At 45.4% G+C, this 21,537-nt stretch overlaps 1 protein-coding gene across 8 annotated transcripts in view; it reads left to right on the top strand.

Annotated features, from left to right (window-relative positions):
• The window catches only part of LOC132406295 (lipoprotein lipase-like), an 81,160-nt gene extending 60,826 nt beyond the window's left edge, over positions 1–20,334 (top strand). For 3 of the 8 annotated variants that reach the window (XM_059991740.1, XM_059991744.1, XM_059991745.1), the window contains exons 8-10: positions 2,493–2,732; positions 5,772–5,873; positions 14,659–16,019. In XM_059991740.1, the coding sequence (XP_059847723.1) occupies positions 2,493–2,732; positions 5,772–5,873; positions 14,659–14,680 (364 nt within the window). In that variant the 3' untranslated portion in view covers positions 14,681–16,019. Of the gene's footprint in view, positions 1–2,492; positions 2,733–5,771; positions 5,874–14,658; positions 16,020–18,757 lie in introns of those variants that run through there. The other 5 variants (XR_009516125.1, XM_059991741.1, XM_059991743.1 and 2 more) reach the window with 5 other exon arrangements.
• The last annotated feature ends 1,203 nt before the right edge of the window (positions 20,335–21,537 follow it).

Here is a 21,537-nt window from a genome sequence, read left to right as displayed (position 1 = left end):
TTCAGTGATACCTACAACATGATACATCTGCAGCTGTGCTACACATTCATCTACCTTCTTCCATATACCGTGCACATTCAAACAGAACACCTTCAGTGCTGTATTTACCCTTTTTGATTTTGTCCATCTTTTACATTGCAACTCACCCTGTTGACTGCAATTTCACTCTATCAACAGCCTCTATTCAGTTCACATTGCCTCTTTGTAAACCAGCTACCTCATCTTCAGCAAAAGCACCCGCCTTTTCTATGATACTTCTAGCTGAAATATGCACAGCTTAGGACACCAGTCATATCATGCTCAACATTTCCATTCCTAACTTTGTCTGAGGTCGTACAACATCTGTCTCCACAAACATCTAAAGCCCGGCTCACTCAGCAGCCATTCTTGTCCCTGAGACATCCATGTCTCTGTAATGGCCACAACATCATAGTTCCACATATTGATCCATGCTCTACGTTCATCTGCTCCCAGAGAGCAGTGGAGGTGGCATCATTTGACATAGGGTGGAGAGAGATAAACACTTAAACTACACTTGAGTCAGTGCTCAGGGGAAAGAAGGGAGAGTGGTGTTAAGAGCTGAGATCATTGTATGGCAGTGCAGACTTAGGAGCAAACTGTGACTCCTGTCCTTTTAAAAGTTGGAAGGTTGCCTTCTGCTTCTTGGATTACTTGGTGACTGGAGACTGGCAAGATGCTTGTAAAAATAAATTACTTGGAATTGATTCTGATTCCCAGGAACTCCAAAACTTTCCATTCAGGTTTATTTCTGGGATGCAAGCTCCACAGAGAGGGCAGCATTTGTCACCCACTCCCATCTGCCATTGAGAAGGAGGGACTGTGCTGCCTCCTTGAATTGTTGTAGTCCCTCTTGTAAAGGTGCTTCCACAACACGTGGGGGACACCGTTCCAGTTTTCAGACCCAGTGATGTGGAGGAGCAGTGATATATTTTCAAACCAGGGTGCTGTTTGGCTTGGATCTTGGCATTCAACACTATCATCCCTGCAAAACTCAGCATTGTAAATGCCTACAAAAAAATGGACCTCAAGGTAGTATATGATAACGTACACATACTTTGATAAAAAATTTACTTTGAACTTTGGAGTGTAACCTGGACGTGTTAGTATTACCCCACAGTTGTACTTGTTGCAGATTTAGGAGGTGCTGTTGGAGTGTCCTGGGTAGGTAACTACAGCGTATTTTGTAAATAGTACCCACTGCTGTCATTCCCAGCATCACCCTGTCTGCATCTAGACTTGGCAAATGTGCTCCCTGCTGCTCTATCTGACAGCTTTCCTATCCAGCTTCGTGGAGAGGGTGCAGGAAATCCTGAGAGACCAGTGTCTACTGGCCAATGAGTTCCACCAATGAAACTGATCAGTAAGACCCACTCTTTAAAGAATAACAAGGCACACTCCTTCCACAGGAGTATATTAGAGTGTCAATATGTTTACCATTGTCAAGTTTGGGATAAGAAAGGCCAGTTGATAATAGACGTCTTTGTTCCATGAGGAGGCACAGCATTTAGCTGACCTGTGAGCACTGACTGGACTAGCTCAGAGCAAGTACTGGGTGTTGGGTGGGATCTGTTGTACCCGGCAACAGGCCTTTCCTCTAGTGGTGACCTAGTGGCTACTTCTAATTCTCAAGCCTCAGTCAGATCTAATAGCTCCAGGTCAGAGCGGTGTTAGTGCAGGGCAGGGACAGTGGTCAGAGTCCCCATGCTCTTCTTTCCAGTGGTTTATCAGGATACTCTCTGCCTATTTTATAAAATGAGCGAGGCCTCCATTTCTCAGCTTATCTTGGAGGCGATAGAATTCAGGGCACAGTCCATCACTATTTATCATTGCTTTAGACTCAGTACCATACAGGAAATCTACCTGATTCCATCTGGTAGCTCAGCCTTTGTACTTCAGTGTTTTTTTATTCAGTGACATTTTTTTTGCCTCTTCTTGTTTTCTTCCTGTTTTTCAAATGATGTTTGTTTCTGTTGATATCAGCCTGCTATACAGAGATGTGTCATGCATGGTCTTTTCCCACTCCAGGGGACGTTCTGTGTTAATCTCAGGCTGGCCAATAGTTCACAGAGTCGAGCAGCACAGAAACCGGCAGTTTGGTCCCACATGTCTATGCTGACACTTTTTCCCATCCACTCTCATCCCATTGTTCACATTAGGACCATATCCTTCCATAGCATGTTTGTTGGTGTGTCTGAGTGCCTGACAGACTCTGGTCCATGATGGGTAACCCTTCTAAGAACTATCTTTCCCCACTCTTCCTTTACTATAAGGAGATCTGTGTGAGATCTAATCTCACAATGTCCTGTGTGGCTCATCTGTGCCAAACCTCCCTGCTTGGTTAGCATGATACTTACCATCTATCTCCTTCCAATAACCTGGGCAGAACTGGCACCAAAGAACTCCCATGCATATCGTTTGATTTCCTTTGTGAATCGACTGACTCTCACCAAGTTGTTTGTTCCTGTTCTCAGAGTGGAGAGGTTTTCACCCAACAAGACCCATTCGTTCCTGGTGATTACCGAGGTGGACATTGGAGACCTGCTGTTGATAAAGTTCAGGTGGGAATCATCCCTAACCTGGAATTCCCTGTGGAAAACAATGAAGAATTCCATTTACTGGTACAAGCTTCCACTCTGGAGCACCTCGATCCATTCTGATTCCAACTTTCAGATCCACAGGATCCGTGTGAAGTCTGGAGAAACACAGAAAAAGTAAGGGGTGGGGTAATTGGAGTAAAAACATTCCCATCTGCTGATTTGGAGGCTTTTGATCAAGGGACAGAGTTATTTATCTCTCTCTCTCTCTCTCTCTCCCTCTCTCCCTCTCTCCCTCTCTCCCTCTCTCCCTCTCTCCCTCTCTCCCTCTCTCCCTCTCTCCCTCTCTCCCTCTCTCCCTCTCTCCCTCTCTCCCTCTCTCCCTCTCTCCCTCTCTCCCTCTCTCCCTCTCTCCCTCTCTCCCTCTCTCCCTCTCCCTCTCTCCCCCTCTCCCCCTCCCCCCCCCCTTGGGAATCCTATCATTGCTAGTGGGTTGTAACTGGAACAATAGGTGCACAGACCTTGGCTTCATGCTCCACATAATTCATCTAATCCCATCACCACTTTCTCCTTCCTCTCTCCCTCTCTAAAGTAAAGACTGGAAACTTCTGTATTTGAATAAATGTTCAGAGGAATGTTACAGTTTTTTTAAAAGAAGACAGCCCCTCCGCTTCCCCTGCAGCCTCTGGAACAATCTGCGGTCAATAAATTTTTAGTAACTAGGATCAGGTAGACCATTCAACTGGAACCAACTGCGCCTTTCATGGAGTCATACTCACCCATCTACACTGATTCCATTTGCCTCCATTATGATCACATCCTTCTATGCCTTGCTCTTTCATTCACTCAGTGCCATTTTAATAGGTTTACGTGTAAACCCACTCATGAATGCAAATACCTAATCAGCCAATCATGTGATAACAACTCAATGCATAAAAGTATGCAAACATGGTCAAAAGGTCCAGTGTTGCTCAGACCAAACTTCAGAATGGGGAAGAAAGGTGATATAAGTGACTTAGACTGTGGAATGATTGTTGGTGCCAGATGGGGTGGTTTGGGTATCTCAGAAACTGCTGATTTTCCTGGGTTTTCACACATAACAAACTCTAGAGTTTATAGAGAACAGTATAGGGAAAAAAATCCAGTGAGTGGCAGTGCTGCAGACAAGAATGCCTTGTTAGTGGGAGAGGTCAGTGGAGAATGGCCAGAGTTGTTCAAGCTGACAGGAAGGCAACAATAATTAAAATATTCACACATTACAACAGTGGTGTCCAGAAGAGTATCATGGCTGAACCTGGATCCCACTCAACCTCATACACCTCTGAATGCATAACATGTCAAACCTTGAAGTAAATGGGTTACAGCAGTAGAAGACCACAAACCACCCGTCTGACACCAACAACCATTCCAGTCAAAGTCACTTAGATTTCATTTCTTCCCCATTCTTACGTTTGGTTTGAACAATCTCTTGACGATGGCTGAATGCTTTTATGCATTGACACATGGTTGGCTGATTAGATATTTGCGTTTACAATTAGGTGTATAGATGTACTTAATAAAGTGCTCACAGAGTGTAAAGTTGCCAAAACTGATCCTAATGCCGCACCACTGGTCAAAGACTTCCAATCAGAAAAGCAGTATTGACTATTATCCTCTGCTTCCTATCACTGAGCTAAATTTTGACCCAGTCAGCCATCTTAACCTGTCTCAAATTTTTGGATCAGCTTTCCATGCTGATCACCCAAATTCAGTCCTCTGTTGCAGCTGTCCCCATCTCCCTTGATCCCTCTATCCCTAAAGATCAAATCCAACTCCTTGAATATATCCAATGCTCTGGATTTAGTTGTTTTCTATGGGAGAGAATTCCACAGGTTTCACCACTCTCTGGAAGAAGAAAATTCTCAGTCTCAGTCCAAAATAACCCCACTCCTTATCCTCAGATCCCAGACATCTTTTCTGCATCTAACATATCCAATTTTGTCAGAACTTTGTAGGCTTCAATGAACTCCCTCTCATTCTCCTAAACTCTGGTGAATTCAAATATGGCTGACCTCATCTCTCTTCAAACGTCAGATCTGCCATTTCAGAAATAATCTGATAAACATTTGCTGAAGTCCATCCAGAGCAAGAACATCCTTCTTTGAATAAGGAGACCATAGAATGCACAGGAGTCAAGATATGGTCTCAGCAATAATCCTTTCAGATTGAAGACTCATGCAACTTTACAGCATTTATCTTTCATCATCTGGTACATGACAACCAGCTCCTGTTGCACCTCCCCCTTTCCCAATCTGTCACTGTTCAGATAATAATCTGCCTTTCTGTCTTTGCCATGAAGGTGGGTCACCCCATTGATCCAATCTGCCAGGTATCTGTCCACTCCCTCAACCTGTCCAAGTCACTCTGGAACCTTTTGCATGCACCCCCAGCTTAATGTCATCCATATACTTAGAGATATGACATTTATTTCCTTTGTCCTGGTGGTGAATATATTGTAAATATCTGGTGTCCCAGCACTGATTCCTGTCAGACCCATCATCACTGCCTCACACGCTGAGAGAAGTCCGTGTGTTTCTCCTCTGTTTTCTGTCAGTCACCCAGTTCTCTCTCATGACAGCACCTAGCCTCATTTCCATGAACTTCAATGTTATTCATTAGTCTCTCCCATGGGATTTTATCAGCAACTCTTGGAAAGACCAAATACACTCAACCACTGGTTCTCTCTCATCTGCTCTGCTGTTTGTGTCCTATGCCAGCAGCTTTATCAATTCTGATTTTCTTGCCACAAGTCCATATTGACCAATCTGTCACTCTTTGCCAAGGGAAGTGATTCAGCAAACATAACAGAAGCTCTTAACAGGAAGGCTTTATTGGGGTGTGCCTGGGACATCGGAGGCACAGATGGGCAGTCTGTTGTTATTTGGAAATGCATAAGACCATAAGACACAGGAGCAGAATTAGGCCATGGCTGAACCTGGATCCCACAGAACACCCGCTTTCTCGCCATATCGTTTGATGCCCTGTCTGATCAGGAAGCAATCAACTTCTGCCTTAAATGTTGGAAGATTGGTTAACGCTATGGGTCACAGTGGGGGAAGATCCCTGTGACCAAGCTTTGACCTTGCATCACCTCCCGTTGGAAAGTGATTGGGAGTGGGAATGGGTAACTGTGGGGTTTGCTGAGCATCAACAGCCTCTCTCCCTGTATCCCTCTAGGAAGGTCTACTGTTTGAAGGATTCCTCTGCCAGGATTGCCCCCTCTCAGGAAGTCATTTTTGTGAGCTGTCCAGTCGTTCTGGAGTCAGTGCCACAAACAAGGTAAGCACGAGTGTAAGGAGGTCTTGGTACCTTAACCCCCCCCTTCTCGCCTACACCAGCCCAACAGAATGGGCAGTGGCACTGCAAGCTCTTGTCCTGCCCATGATCACTGTGTGCCTCCCACCCTTCAGGCATTCAGAGCTCGTCATGTGATACTTGCAGGTGCTGCTGCTTCACTACTCAACAAGCTTGTTTAATCTTCACTTCCGCTTGCTTTACTATCGTCACATTGACTAAGATACAGTGAATGCCTTGTTTATTTATTTTCTCAGAGACACAACAAGATAACAGGCCCTTCCAGTCCAACAAACCCAATTACACCCAAATGACCAATCAACCCACTAACCTGTAGGTCTTTGGAACGTGGCAGGATCCCAGAGCACCCAAAGGAAACCCATGTGGTCATAGGGGAACGTACCAACTCCATAAGACAATGGTGAGAATTGAACCCCGGTCACAGGTGCTGTAAAGTGTTACACTAACTGCTACACTACCATGCCGCCACCCCCATACTGTTTCTATTGCTACCGTGTCTTGCATATGGTTTATACAGATCATTACGCAGTGCATTGAGCTGGAATAAGATAAAACAAAACAATGTAGAATGAAGTGTAAAAGCTACTGAAAAAGTGCAGTGCAGTTAAATTATAAAGGCCAAGATCATAACAAGGTAGCTTGTGAGACTGAGAGTCCAATTATCATACACGGGATCTTTTCAAGAGTCTGATTACAGTGGCTTAGTTGCCTGTCCTGGTGGTACTGCCTGTGTGATTGTTAGGTTAATAGATTGTTGTAAATTGCCCTTGTTGACAACAGTAATGGATGGAATGGGATTAATGGGATTTCTCTGGGAGTAGCATGGACTCAGAGAGCTTAATGACCACCTTCTATGTCATAGGAATATGAGATTCCAAGTGTAAAAGCAAAGGTGAAGATCAGGTCTGGGGAATGTTCTGTTGCAGAGAACATGGGCCAGTTCAGAACTATTTCCCAGTCACAGAGAAGCCAGGCCTGTAGGGAAAACTCATTTTGCAGCTGGAGAAGGAGGTAAAAAAGTCTGTTTTTCGGACATGGCATCTCTCCATTGATTCAGTCAGGGTGAAGGAATTAATACTTCACATATTCTTAGCAACCATTTCCTTAGTGTTCAGCAGATGAGGGAAGTTCAAAGTAAATTTATTATCAAAGTACATATATGTCATCCTATTCTACCCTAAGATTTATTTTTCTTGCAAGCATGCGCGGTAGAGCAACAAAATACTATAGAATCAATAAAAAACTACACCCAATTAACTAATGTACAAAAGAAGACAAACTGTGCAAATACAAAAAGAAACAAATAACAGAAAAAAAACATAGAAAACCTACAGCACAATACAGGCCCTTCGGACCACAAAGCTGTGCCGAACATGTCCCTACCTTAGAAATTAATAGGCTTACCTATAGCCCTCTATTTTACTGAGCTCCATGTACCTATCTAAAAGTCTCTTAAAAGACCCTATCGTATCCGCCCCCACCACCGTTGCCGGCAGCCCATTCCACACACTCACCACTTTCTGAGTACAAAACTTACCCCTGGCATCTCCTCTGTACCTACTTCCTTGCATCTTAAAGCTGTGTCCTCTTGTGGCAACCATTTCAGCCCTGGGAAAAAGCTTCTGACTATGCATACAATCATTGCCTCTCATCATCTTATACACCTCTATCAGGTCTCCTCTCACCCTCCTTAGCTCCAAGGAGAAAAGGCCAAGTTCACTCAACCTATTCTCATAAGGCATGCTCCCCAATCCAGGCAACATCCTTGTAAATCTCCTCTGCACCCTTTCTATGGCTTCCACATCCTTCTTGTAGTGAGGCGAGCAGAACTGAGCATAGTACTCCAATTGGGGTCTGACCAGGGTCCTATATATCTGCAACATTACCTCTCGACTCCTAAATTCAATTCCATGATTGATACAATAGGCCAATACATCGTATGCCTTCTTAACCACTGAGCCAACCTGCACAGCTGTTTTGAGTGTCCTATGGACTCGGACCCCAAGATCCCTCTGATCCTCCACACTGCCAAGAGTCTTGCCATTAATGCCATATTCTGCCATCATATTTGACCTACTAAAATGAATCATCTCACACTTATCTGGGTTGAACTCCATCTGCCACTTCTCAGCCCAGTTTTGCATCCTATCAATGTCCTGTTGTAACCTCTGACAGCCCTCCACACTATCCACAACACCTCCAACCTTTGTGTCATCAGCAAACTTACTAACCCATCCCTCCACTTCCTCATCCAGGTCATTTATAAAAATCACAAAGAGTAAGGGTCCCAGAACAGATCCCTGAGGCACGCCACTGGTGTCCGAACTCCATACAGAATATGACCAGTCTATAACCACTCTTTGCCTTCTGTGGGCAAGCCAGTTCTGGATCCACAAAGCAATGTCCCTTTGGATCCCATGCCTCCTTACTTTCTCAATAAGCCTTGCATGGGGTACCTTATCAAATGCCTTGCTGAAATCCATATACATTACATCTACGGCCCTACCTTCATCAATGTGTTTAGTCACATCCTCAAAAAATTCAGTCAGGCTTGTAAGGCATGACCTGCCCTTTACAAAGCCATGCTGACTACTCCGAATCATATTATAACTCTCCAAATGTACATAAATCCTGCCTCTCAGGATCTTCTCCATCAACTTACCAACCACTGAGGTAAGACTTACAACATGCTGGAGGAAGTCAGCAGGTTGGGCAGCATCAGTGGAAATGAACAGTCAACGTTTCAGACTGAGACCCTTCATCCGGACTGAAGAGGGAGGGGCCAGGGGCCCTATAAAGAAGGTGGGGGTGGGAAGTAGAAGGCTGGTAGGTGCCAGGTGAAAAACCAAGTAAGGAGAAAGATCAGTGAGGAAGGTTCTCAAAGCTTGTGAGGGATTTGGACCAGCTGGAAAAATCGGCTGACAAATGGCAGAAGGAATTTAATATGGACAAGTGTGAGGTATTTCACTTTGGAAGGAAAAACCAAGGTTGAACAAACAAGATAAATGTTAGGGCACTGAGGAGTGCGGTAGAACAGAGGGATCTGGGAATATAGATACAAAATACACTGAAAGTGGCGTCACAGGTAGATAGGGTAGTAAAGAGAGCTTTTGGTACATTGGCCTTTATAAATCAAAGTATTGAGTATAAGAGTTGAAATGTTATGGTGAGGTTGTATAAGACATTGGTGAGGCCGAATTTGGAGTATTGTGTGCAGTTTTGGTCACTGAATTACAGGAAGGATATTAATAAGGTTGAAAGAGTGCAGAGAAGGTTTGCAAGGATGTTGCCGGGACTTGAGAAACTAAGTCACAAAGAAAAGTTGAATAGGTTAGGACTTTATTCCCTGAAGCGTAGAAGAATGAGGGGAGACTTGATAGAGGTGTATAAAATTATGATGAGTATAGATAGAATGAATGCAAGCAGGCTTTTTCCACTGAGGCTAGGGGAGAAAAAAACCAGAGGTCATGGGTTAAGGGTGAAGGGGGAAAAGTTTAAAGGGCACATTGAGGGGGCTTCTTCACATTGAGAGTGGTGGGAGTGTGGAATGAGCTGCCAGATGAAGTGATAAATGCAGGGTCACTTTTAACATTTAAGAAAAACTTTACCAGGTACCTGGATGAGAGGTGTATGGAGGGATATGGTCCAGGTGCAGATCAGTGGGACTAGGCAGAAAAATGGTTCGGCACAGCCAAGAAGGGCCAAAAGGCCTGTTTCTGTGCTGTAATGTTCTATGGTTCAATAAGTGGGGGAGGGGAAGCAGAAAGGGGATAGACAGGAAAGATAAAGAAGGAATGTAAGGGGAAAACAAGAAGGAGGCGGAACCATGAGGGAGGTGATAGGTGAAGTGTTGCCTCACCTGGAAGGACAGTGCGGGGCCCTGCATGGTGGTAAGGGAGGAGGTGTTAGGGACAGGTGTAGTGCTTCCACTTGCAGGGATAAGTGCCAGGTGGGAGATCCACAGGGAGAGACATGTGGACCAGGCAGTCACGGAGGGAACGATCCCTGTGGAAAGTGGAGAGGGGTAGAGAAGGAAAGATGTGCTTAGTGATGGGGTCCCGTTGAAGGTGCAGAGGATAATGTGCTGGATCCAGAGGCTGGTGTGGTGGTAGGTGAGGACAAGTGGAACTCTGTCCCTGTTGTGGTGACGGGAAGATGGGGTGAGGGCCAAAGTGCTTTGACCCCAGCATCTGCAGAGTATTTTGTGTTCACTGAGGTAAGACTCACTGGTCTATAATTTCCTGAGCTATCTTTACTCCCTTTCTTGAATAAAGGAACAACATCTGCAACCCTCCAATCCTCGAGAACCTCTCCCATCCCCATTGATGATGCAAAGATCATCGCCAGAAGCTCAGCAATCTCCTCCCTCACCTCCCACAGTAGCCTGGGGTACATTCCGTTTGGTCCCAGCGACTTATCCAATTTGATGCTTTCCAAAAGCTCCAGCACATCCTCTTTCTTAATATCTACATGTTCAAGCTTATCATTCTGCTGAAAGTCATCACTACAATCACCAAGATCCTTTTCCATAGTGAATACTGAAATAAAGTATTCATTAAGTACCTCTGCTATTTCCTCCGGTTGCATACACACTTTCCCACTATCGCACTTGCTAGGTCCTATTCTTTCACCTCTTATCCTCTTGCTCTTCACATACTTGTAGAATGCCTTGGAGTTTTCCTTAATTCTGCCTGCCAAGGCCTTCTCATGACCCCTTCTGGGTCTCCTAATTTCCTTCTTAAGCTCTTTCCTAGTAGCCTTATAATCTTCTTCCCTAACATTACCCAACTCTCTGAACCTTTTGTGAGCTTTTTCTTTTCTTCTTGACTAGATTTATTACAGCCTTTGTACACCACGGTTCCTGTACCCTACTATAACTTCCCTGACTCATTGGAACGTACCTATACAGAACTCCACACAAATATCCCCTGAATATTTGCCACATTTCTTCCCTAGGAACATCTGTTTCCAATTTTAGCCTCCAATTGCCAGCCTGATAGCCTCATAATTCCCCTTACTCCAATTAAACGCTTTTCTAACTTGTCTATTCCTATCCCTCTCCAATGCTATTGTAAAGTGGATGGAATTATGATCACTATCTCCAAAATGCTCTCCCACTGAGAGATCTGACACCTGACCAGGTTCATTTCCCATACCAAATCAAGTACAGCCTCTCCACTTGTAGGTGTATCTACATACTGTGTCAAGAAACCTTCCTTGACAGACCTAACAAACTCCACCCCATCTAAACCCCTTGCTCTAGGGAGATGCCAATTTATATTTGGGAAATTAAAATCTCCTATCACGACAACTCTCTTATTATTACACCTTTCCAGGATCTGTTTCCCTATCTGCTCCTCGATGTCCCTGTTACTATTAGGTGGCCAATAAAAAACACCCAATAAAGTTATTGCTCTCTTCCTGTTCCTAACCTCCACCCACAGAGACTCCGTAGACAATCCCTCCATGGCATCCACCTTTTCTGCAGCCGTGACACTATCTCTAATCAACAGTGCCACGCCCCCATCTCTTTTGCCTCCCTCCTTGTCAATGCGCTCAATGGTGGGGAGGTCTTTTCCTGTGATGAACTGGGCTGTATCCATCACTTTTTGTAGGTTTTTCCACTCTTGGGCATTGGTGTTTCCATAGCAGGCCATGATGAAGCAACCAGTGAGGATCATCTCCACTGTGTATCTATAGAAGTTTGTCAAAGTTTTACGTAATATGCAATCTTCTGATATGATAGTGCCAAGGAATTTAAAGTTATTGACTATCTCCACCTTTGATCGCCTAATGAGCCAGGGCTTATGGATCACTGATTTCTTCCTCCTGTAGTCAATAATCAGCTTTTTGGTTTTTAGATGTATTCTAACTGTATCTACTCCACCCGTTCTGGAGTAACAGTGACAGTGACTGTGAGGCCAGTGGATGGTGAGCCCATGGAACCTCCATCTGAGGGAGATGAGGAACAAGGAGCTGAAGTGCCTTGGAACAAATGTGCAGGGAAACTGCAGGAAGTTGCATGAATAATAGGACTGCCAGTGTAAGGGTTTAAGCTTTCGTAATATATCTAGGAATGCCATGCTGCTAAGGATTTAGATAGGCTACAGCTTGTTAATTGTGTTCAGGAAAGTTTCCTCAAGCAATATATAGAAGGTGTACTGGAGAGAACAAAGCTCCAGTGATAAAGTCCTCAATGATAGTTTCTTCTGTTTTCACTGTGGAGGAGTTCAGACTTTGAGATATTTGATGGGGATGTCCGAGGGGATGATGTGCATTACAGCAGAGGAAGTGATACCCATTTTAAAACAAATCCCCAATGCCTGATTAGGTACATCCAAAAATACCGTGGGAAGCTAGAGAAGATATTGCAGAAGCCCTGGGTGAGATAATTGCATCAATGTTAATGTGGTAGTGTGCCAGGGTGGTGAATCTTGTGCATTTATTTAAGAATGGCTGCACAAAAACCTAGGCACTATAGACCATTAGGCCTATATCTTTGGTAGGTATTACTGGAGAGTATTCTGAGGGATAAGACATACCCACATCTGGAATGATAGGGATTAATTAAAGACAGTACTGATTTGAGTGTGGGAGATCATGCCTAATGAATTTGATTGAGTTTTTTGAAGAAGTAACCAAGAAGGTCACTGAGGGCAGGGTAGATGTAGATATGGAGCAGTAAAGCCGTTGATAAGTTTCCACATGGTAGACTGCTATGGAAAATTAGATCACATGGATCCAGTGAGATAGCTAATTAGAAGCACAATTAGCTTGGTGTTGGAAAGCAGAGATTGTTGGTAGATTATACTTCTGACTGGAGGCCCATGATTAGTGAAGTTTGCCAGGGATTGGTGCTGGGTCCATTGTTGTTCATCATCTATATTAACAATTTGGATAAGAATGTACAAGGTATGAAACATAGAAACCTACTGTACATTACAGGCCCTACAAGGTTATGCAACCTTGTAACCTACTCTAGAAACTGCTTCGAGTTTCCCTACCAATAGCCCTTGATTTTTCTAAGCTCCATGTACCTAAGAGCCTCTTAAAAGACCCTATTGTATCCACCTGTACCACTGTCGCTGGCAGTGCATTCCACACACCCACCAGACTCTGCGTGTAAAACTTACCTCTGACGTCCCCCTTGTACCTACTTCCAAGCACCTTAAAACTACGCTCCCTTGTGTTAACCATTTGTGCCCTGGGAAAAAGCCACTGGCTGTCCACACAATCAATGCCTCTCATCTTCTTATATACCCCTATCAGGTCACCTCTCAGTCTCTGTTGCTCCAAGAAGAAAAGGCCAAGTCCATTCAAACTATTCTCATAAGGCGTGCTCTCCAATCCAGGCAACGTCCTTGTAAATCTCCTCTGCACTCTCTCTATAGTATCCACATCCTTCCTGTAATGAGGTGACCAGAACTGAACATGGTACTCCAAGTGGAGGTCTAAGATCTTCTATAGCTGTAACATTACCTCATGGCTCTTGAACTCAATCCCGCAGTTGATGCAGGCCAACATACCATATGCCTTCTTAACCACACTGTCAACCTGCACAGCAGCTTTGAGTGTCCTATGGACTCGAATCCCAAGATCTCTTAAATCCTTCACACTGCTAAGAGTCTCACCATTAATATTATATTCTGTCTTCAAATTTGACCTACCGAAATGAACCACTTCACACGTCACACATGGTTAGAAAGTCTGCAGAATACTCTAATATAAGTGGTGTTGCAGACAGTTAAGATGGTTATCAGGATCTCCAGGGACAGCTGACCAGCCAAGTAATGTTGAGAAATGGCAAATGCAACTTAATTTGGATTCAGATGGACTCACTTTTAAGGAGGCTAGAACTTGTGTTCTCAGTATTACTTATTTATTGATCTACCCATTTATTTATTTACCCTTTTTTTATTATTACTGTATTTTCACAGATTGTCTTCTTTCGCGCATTGCTTGTCAGTCATTGTGTGCAGTTTTTTTTATTGACTCTATTGTACTTCTTCATCCTACTGTAAATGTCCATAAGAAAATGAATCTCAGGGTAGCAGTTGGTGACATATACATATTTTGATGATTAATTTAGAATTTTAAGCACGAGATATTGCATTTTGGGAGGGCAAATGAGGGTACAACTTTTACAGTAAGGCTTTGGGGAGCGTTGTAGATCAGAGGAACCAAAGTTCCCTTAAAGTGGCATCGCAGGTAGACAGGATGGTGAAAAAGGCTTTTGGCATGCTGGTCTTCATTGATCAGGCAACTGAGTACAGAGGTTGGGATGCTATGAGACCACATTTAGCATATTTGGTCACCCCAATGTAGGAAAGATGCCATTATGCTGGAAAGATTGCCAGGATTTGAAGGACAGAGCTATGGAGAGAAGTTGAGAAGGTTGTGTATTCTTTTGTTGGAGCTTAGGAGAATGAGGGGTGATCTTATAGAGGAATATAAAATCATGATGGATGAATATGCGCACAGTCTTTTCCTAGGGTTGGGGAACCAAGAACAAGAGGGCACAAGTTTGGGATGAGAAGGGAGAGACTCAAAGTGATCAGTGTATGGAACCAGCCAGGTTGGCCTACTCTTGCTCTCTTGTCCTGTTCCTGGCACAGGCACAGGACAGTGTGCACGCAGGACTGGTGATGGTGTCTGACTGTAGTTGCAGAACAGTGCTGTGGAGGTTGGCTAATGTCAGTATCACTGCTCCACACACAGAGTTTCAACATTTCCTCTCCATCTGTCATAGTGCCCATGGTCAGAAGCACTGAGAGACGTAGCTGGGCGGATCGACCAGACTAAACCTGCACTACTGGAATCAGCATCGACAAGCGGCAGCTGTTCACACAATAATCCACCCTTCTTGTTTACTTTTTGTGATGGTATTTATTTGTATATATTGTAAATACCTTGTACAATAGCTACATAGATCCAATGAACCTACCTATTGGACATTGCTTACATTGTATATTGCCAGAATAATGGGCTTTTTGTTAATGTGTTATGGTAGCTAAAGACCTTGATAACTCAGTGACTTGCCCTGTACTCCAGGATTTATGCTTCCTTCCTGGATTATATTTGCTTAATATTGCCTTCCAATCCCTCTGCAACTCTGTCCTCTGGCTTGATCCTCACTCCACTCAACCCTTGTGTGATCTCCAAAACCTGCCAGCATGACCAGCTCTCATTTCCTCTCAGACTCCATTCCTCCCAACCTTCAGCCTGTCTCGATTCCACCCTACTCCATGCTTCCACTCCACCCTCCCACCTAACACTACAGTCCACAGCTCCTGCTAATGTTGACCACACAATTGCTGGAGGTGTATGGTGTTCCAGGGCAGGAACAGGACTGCAAACTTCTCCACAGCCAATGAAGGTCACTGACATATGGATTGTCCCTACTGAAGACCAGAAATTCCCATGTACAGGTTTACTGTGTTAGAACCACCCACTGGAGAATGCTGCAAGGAATGGTACACTCTGTGCAGCAGACGGCCTTTCTACTGGCAGCACTGGGAGGGCAAGAGTAACATTAAACACTCTGAGTGGAAAGCAGTGGAGGGGGGAAAGTCAAAGACAGGTTTGATCCTGTACCACAGCTAGTGGAAAGCTGGTTGCAGTGACATGTGGAGAAGGTGGTTCAATGAATTGCTACCCCACTCAGAAAGGAACACTGACACACGTCTGCTTGACGTGGGCTTGGTAAGGTCATGTGACCTAGTACAATGTCCCACCCGCTGTCTTTCACCTACACACCTGGGGTTAAAGGAGGGGCCAGGGGAATGAAATCACCTACCACCTGTGGAGAGGACAAGCCTACCACAACAGCATCCCTGATATGCTGGGGTATCAGGAGCTGGGTTGGTCTTCCATTGACAGATGCCTCTCTCCAGCCTGACATTGGACCCTGGGCTTGGATGAAATCCTGTTCTCATTCCCTGGTTCTTAGGGCCAAAGGAGTTCAGAAACGAGGGATATCAACTCCATGTACTGTACCAGGAGGTATCAGCTCCACGGGCTGTACCAGGAGATATCGGATCCACCGGCTGTATCAGGGGATATCGGATCCACCGGCTGTATCAGGGGATATCGGATCCACCGGCTGTATCGGGATATCGGATCCACCGGCTGTACCAGGAGATATCGGATCCACCGGCTGTACCAGGGGATATCGGATCCACCGGCTGTATCAGGGGATATCGGATCCACCGGCTGTACCAGGGGATATCGGATCCACCGGCTGTACCAGGAGATATCGGATCCACCGGCTGTACCAGGAGATATCGGATCCACCGGCTGTACCAGGGGATATCGGATCCACCGGCTGTACCAGGGGATATCGGATCCACCGGCTGTACCAGGGGATATCGGATCCACCGGCTGTACTAGGGGATATCGGATCCACCGGCTGTACCAGGAGATATCGGATCCACCGGCTGTACCAGGAGATATCGGATCCACCGGCTGTACCAGGGGATATCGGATCCACCGGCTGTACCAGGGGATATCGGATCCACCGGCTGTATCAGGGGATATCGGATCCACCGGCTGTACCAGGGGATATCGGATCCACCGGCTGTACCAGGGGATATAGGATCCACCGGCTGTACCAGGAGATATCGGATCCACCGGCTGTACCAGGGGATATCGGATCCACTGGTTGTACCAGGAGATATCGGATCCACCGGAAGTACCAGGAGATATCGGATCCACCGGCTGTACCAGGAGATATCGGATCCACCGGCTGTACTGGGGGTATCGGATCCACAGGCTGTACTGGGGGTATTTATGTTTGTTGTGGTACTTTCCACTTCATGCTGGAGTCACTGGGGTTACTGGCAGTCACTTGGAGATGGGCCAGGGTTTTATATCCCAGAGAGTGTTTATGCTTTGAAGTCATGTTCCTGTTTACCAGGAACTCCCTCATCAATGACACAGCTTGCAAGTAAATAAGAGAGTGTCTGTAACCAACATAAAGACCAGGAAGCGAGGAATATTCTGCTGTTTTCCAATAATTGGATTTCATGGAACTAAAGCAGCTGGAAAACCTGGAATTGAGGATTCCTGGGAAGACAGGCAAGTTGGAAACAAAAAAATAACAATGACAACAGAGAGCAACTTCTCGGTCTGTTATCAGGGCTCTAGGGCCGTGATGTACTGGTGGCCCTACTGCATATCCCGAGTTAAAGAGAGACCATCACCAGTCTCACAGTTCCTGTACCCACACTGCTTATTTTTACCTCGTACAAACCTCACTGTCCACTGCTCCTGCCCCACTGAATTCATGTATGCACACCTTAACTCTGTTTTGTCCCCTTTAATTCAGACCCTTTCCACTGTCAACTCTGACACTTCACATGCAATCCATCGCTTTCATCTCCCTGATTGCCTTATTTTCACTACAGACCTCCAGCCCCTATACCCCTCATCAGGGGCACATTAAATTTCTCAGCTTCTTTATTGACAACAGACCAAAGCAGTTCCCCCTCCCCTGTCTGGGGGAACTTGTCCTCACCCTCAACAACTTTCCTTTTGGTTCCTCTCAATTTTTCCAGTCCAAGCTACAGCCTTGAGCATCCACATGGGCCCCAGCTATGTCTGCCTTTTTGTTGGCTATGTGGAACAGTCCATGTTCCAAGCCTTCACTGCTAATGCTCCCCAACTCTTTCTATGCTACATTGATGGCTGCATTAGTGCTGTTTCATCCACACCTGCTAAGCTCATAAATTTCGTCAACTTTGTCTCCAATTCCACCCTGCTCTCAGATTTCCTTGTCTGATGCCTCTCTCCCCTTCTCGATGTCTCTATCTCCAGCTCTGATTCAGACAATCTACTCCCATCTTTTACAAACCTACTGACTCTCACAGTTATCTTGACTATACCTCTTTCAACCCTGTCCCTTACAAAAAGGTACTCCATCTCTGCTGCATCAGTTCTCAAGATGAGACTTGCCATTCCACACATTTGAGGTGTCCTCTTTTTTTAAAGAATGTATTTTCCCTTTCGCCACAATCAATGCTGGCCTCAACTTCATCTCCTCCATTGCCTGCACATCTGCCCTCACGCCATCCTCCCACTGTCATACCAGGGACTGGGTTCCCCTCATCCTTACCTACCAACCCACGAGCCTTATGTGTCTGGCACATTGTTCTTTGTAACTTCCGCCATTTCCATTGTGATGCTACCACCAAGCATATCTTTCCTTCCAGCCCAGCACCTCTGCTTGCCATAGTTCCAAACATGACTCCCTTGCCCACTCGTCCCAAATCACTGATCATCCTTCTGGCACTTCTCCCTGTAAATGTGATAAGTGCTACACCTGTCCCTACACCTCCTCTCTTAACACCATTCAGGGGCCCGAACAGTCCTTCTAGGTGAGGCAAAACTTCACCTGTGAGTCTGTTGTTGTCCTCTAATGTATCCAGTGCTATTGGTACAGCCTCCTCTACATCTGTGAGAACCGATGCCAATTGGATAATAGCTTCATCAAATACCTTTGCTCTTTCCACCACAAAGGCAGGATCTCCTGGTGTCTATCCGCTTCAATTCAAATTCCCATTCCCATTCCGACATGTCAGCCCACGGCCTCCTTTGCTGCTGTGATGAGCCAAATCAGATTGGAGGAACAACACTTTGTATCCATATGAGCAGCTTTCAACTTGATGGCATAGACAATAATTTCTCCAGCTTCCAGTAATTACTCTCTCTTACCCTCACCTTTTTCCCATTGCCTGTTCTAGTTGCCTTCTCTCATTTTATATTTATATTTACATGGCTAAGTGCAGCTCCACTGCTGATGAAACCACTGTTGACCGAATCAAAGATGATAAGGAATCAATGTATTGCAGGGAGATTGAAAATCTGGCTGAAGGGTAGCTCAACATCATCGGTCAACGTTAGCAAAACCAAAGAGCAGATTGTCAACTTCAGGAAGAAGAATACCGAAGTCCATGAACCAGCCCTCATCATCATTCCTATATTTTGATAATAAATTTACTTTGATCTTTTTGAACTCTTACCTTTCTCTTCTCTTCATCATCTCCCTTTGATTCCCCTCCTCCATGAAGCTTCTGAAACTCTACTCTTGCCTTGGTGAGTGCAGCTCCTGTAACTCTCCAGAAGTTCAGTACCCTGACCATCCCTGACAAGATATCCTGTTTGACTGGCACCACATTAAACATCTTTACCATTCCATCACTGTCCGACAGTGACTGCTAGTGAACACCACTTAAAGAATTAACTGGAGTTACTTACTCTGACCACTCTGTGGTAACTCCCAAGTTAGTGATTTATACTACAAACAAAGTCAAGGGCAACTGAAACTTGGGAACACCTTGCCTGCAGGTTCCCTCCATACTTCATGCTAACCAGACCTGGGCATAAATCACTAGTCCTCCCTCACAGTTGGTTTAACTCCCAAAGCTTTGCACCTGGCAGTGGGAACTGCTTCACCAGAAGGACAGCAGTATTTTAAGAATGTAACTCACCATCATCTTCATGGGCAGTTGAGATGAATAATAAATACTGAACCGAAGGAGGAGAGGCACTGAAAGTGGTAAATCCAACTCTCTCCACACTGGCAAACTCAGCCTTCTCAGTCGCCAGTTTTTCTGGGTTTAGTCTATACATGTGGGCATGGACTGGTGGGCCAGTGGTAGAAATGTGGTGCTTGATCCCATGTTTTGTAATGTAGTAGAGAATGTGGGCTTGGCGAGGTTTGGGAATTCATCCAGAAGTCGAGTAAACTCACATGTAGTGGTGCATACACTTGAGAGTTGTTGTGGGGAACTTACTGAGGGAGCAAGGTAATGACACAAAGTCCTTGATATCCACAAGCCAGCAGTTCTCAAGATCAACAAATAGTCTTTAGGCACAGAGGAAATCTGCATCGAGCAGAGGTCTAGCCACTTCAGCCAGAATGAAGTCCCATGTGTAGCGCCACCCACTGAAGCAGAGCATCACCCGCCTCTCATAAGTCTGGATCCTGCTGCTGTTGGTGGCCTCCAGGAAGGTTTCACCGTATTTGCCTTCCTATCAAAAGGTGAAGGGGGTAGCTAATAGGAGAAGACAGAAGGCCATAGAAGAAAGAAAAAGGGAGAGGAGCACTGGAGGGAGGCGATGGGCAGGCAAGGAGATAAGGTGAGAGAGAGAAAAGAGTAAGTGGGGGAGGGTGCATTACTGGAAGTTTGGGAAATCGATGTTCATGCCAGCAGGTTGGAAGCTACCCAGAAGGAAAATAAGGTGTTGCTTCAAACCTAGTGTGGCCTCATTGCAACAGGAGAGGAGGCCATGGATGGACATATGGGAATGGGAAGTGGAATTAAAATGGGTGGCCACTGGGAGTTCCCGCTTTTTCTGGCAAAGCGATCTCCCAATCTGTATCAAGTCTCACCGATATATAAGAGGACACACCGGAAGCTCATGATACAATAGATGACTCCAACAGTCTCACAGGTTTCTCCAGGTGTCGCCTCACCTGGAAGGACAGTTTGAGGTACTGAATGGTATTGAGGGAGGAGGTGAAGGGGCGGGTGTTCCACTTGCAAGGAGAAGTGCCAGGAGGGAGATCAGTGGGGAGGGATAATTGGACAAGGGAGACGCATAGGGAGCAACCCTTGCCGAAAACAGGTGGGACGGGGAAGGGAAAGATGTGCTTGATGATGGGATCCTGTTGGAGATGGTGGAAGTTATGGAGAATTATGTGCTGGATGCAGAGGCTGCTGGAAGGCAAGTGATGACAAGGGGAACCCTATCCGTGGTGGCAGGATGATGGAGTGAGGGCAGGTATACGCAAAATGGAAGAGATGCGGTTGAAGGAGAGAAGGGAACCCACTTTCTTTGAAGAAGGAGGACATCTCCATTCTGGAATGAAAAGACTCATCCTGAGAGGTGATGTGGCTGAGACGGAGGAATTGAGAGAAGGGGATGGCATTTTTGCAAGTAGGTGTGGGAAGAGGTACAGTCCAGGTAGCTGTGAGAATCAGTGGGTTTATAATAGACAGCAGTAGATAAGCTGTCTCCAGAGGTAGAGACAAAGAGATTGAGAAAAGGGAAGGAGGTGTCAGAAATAGACCAGGTAAATTTGAAGGCAGGCTGTTGGTGGAAATTGGCAAAGTTGATGAAGTTGACAAGTTCAGGACGGGTGCAGAAAGCAGCACCAATATAGTCATGAGATGTAGCGTAGGAGTGATAGGGGAGTCGGGGAGTGATTCCAGTGTAAGCTTAGAACATAGACTGTTCCACGTAGCTGACAAAAAGGCAGGCATAGCTGGGACCCATGCAACTGCCCATGGCTACACCTTTTGTTTGAAGACAGATGTCTAGTGGAGGGGAAGAGGGTTGGGTCTGGTGACCAGAAGGAAAAGGAAGGTTTTGAGGCCTTCCTGGTGGGGGATGGAAGTATATAGGGACTGGACATCCATGGTGAAAATAAAATGCTTGGGGCCAGGGAACCTGAAATCGTTGAAAAGATCAAAGATGTGTGAGTGATCCTGGTGAATTTCTTTAGGACTGCCTTCAATGCTTTATCCTTTCCTGGGTAAAATTGTGCCAATCCTGTTTGATTGTAAAAGTTATAATAATTTACAACTGGTGTGAAGTATTCAAATTGGGGGAGATGGTGGGAATG

Source organism: Hypanus sabinus, chromosome 16 (assembly GCF_030144855.1).
Source record: "Hypanus sabinus isolate sHypSab1 chromosome 16, sHypSab1.hap1, whole genome shotgun sequence".
Taxonomy (NCBI): Eukaryota; Metazoa; Chordata; class Chondrichthyes; order Myliobatiformes; family Dasyatidae; genus Hypanus; species Hypanus sabinus.
This window is presented reverse-complemented; position numbering and strand designations above follow the sequence as displayed.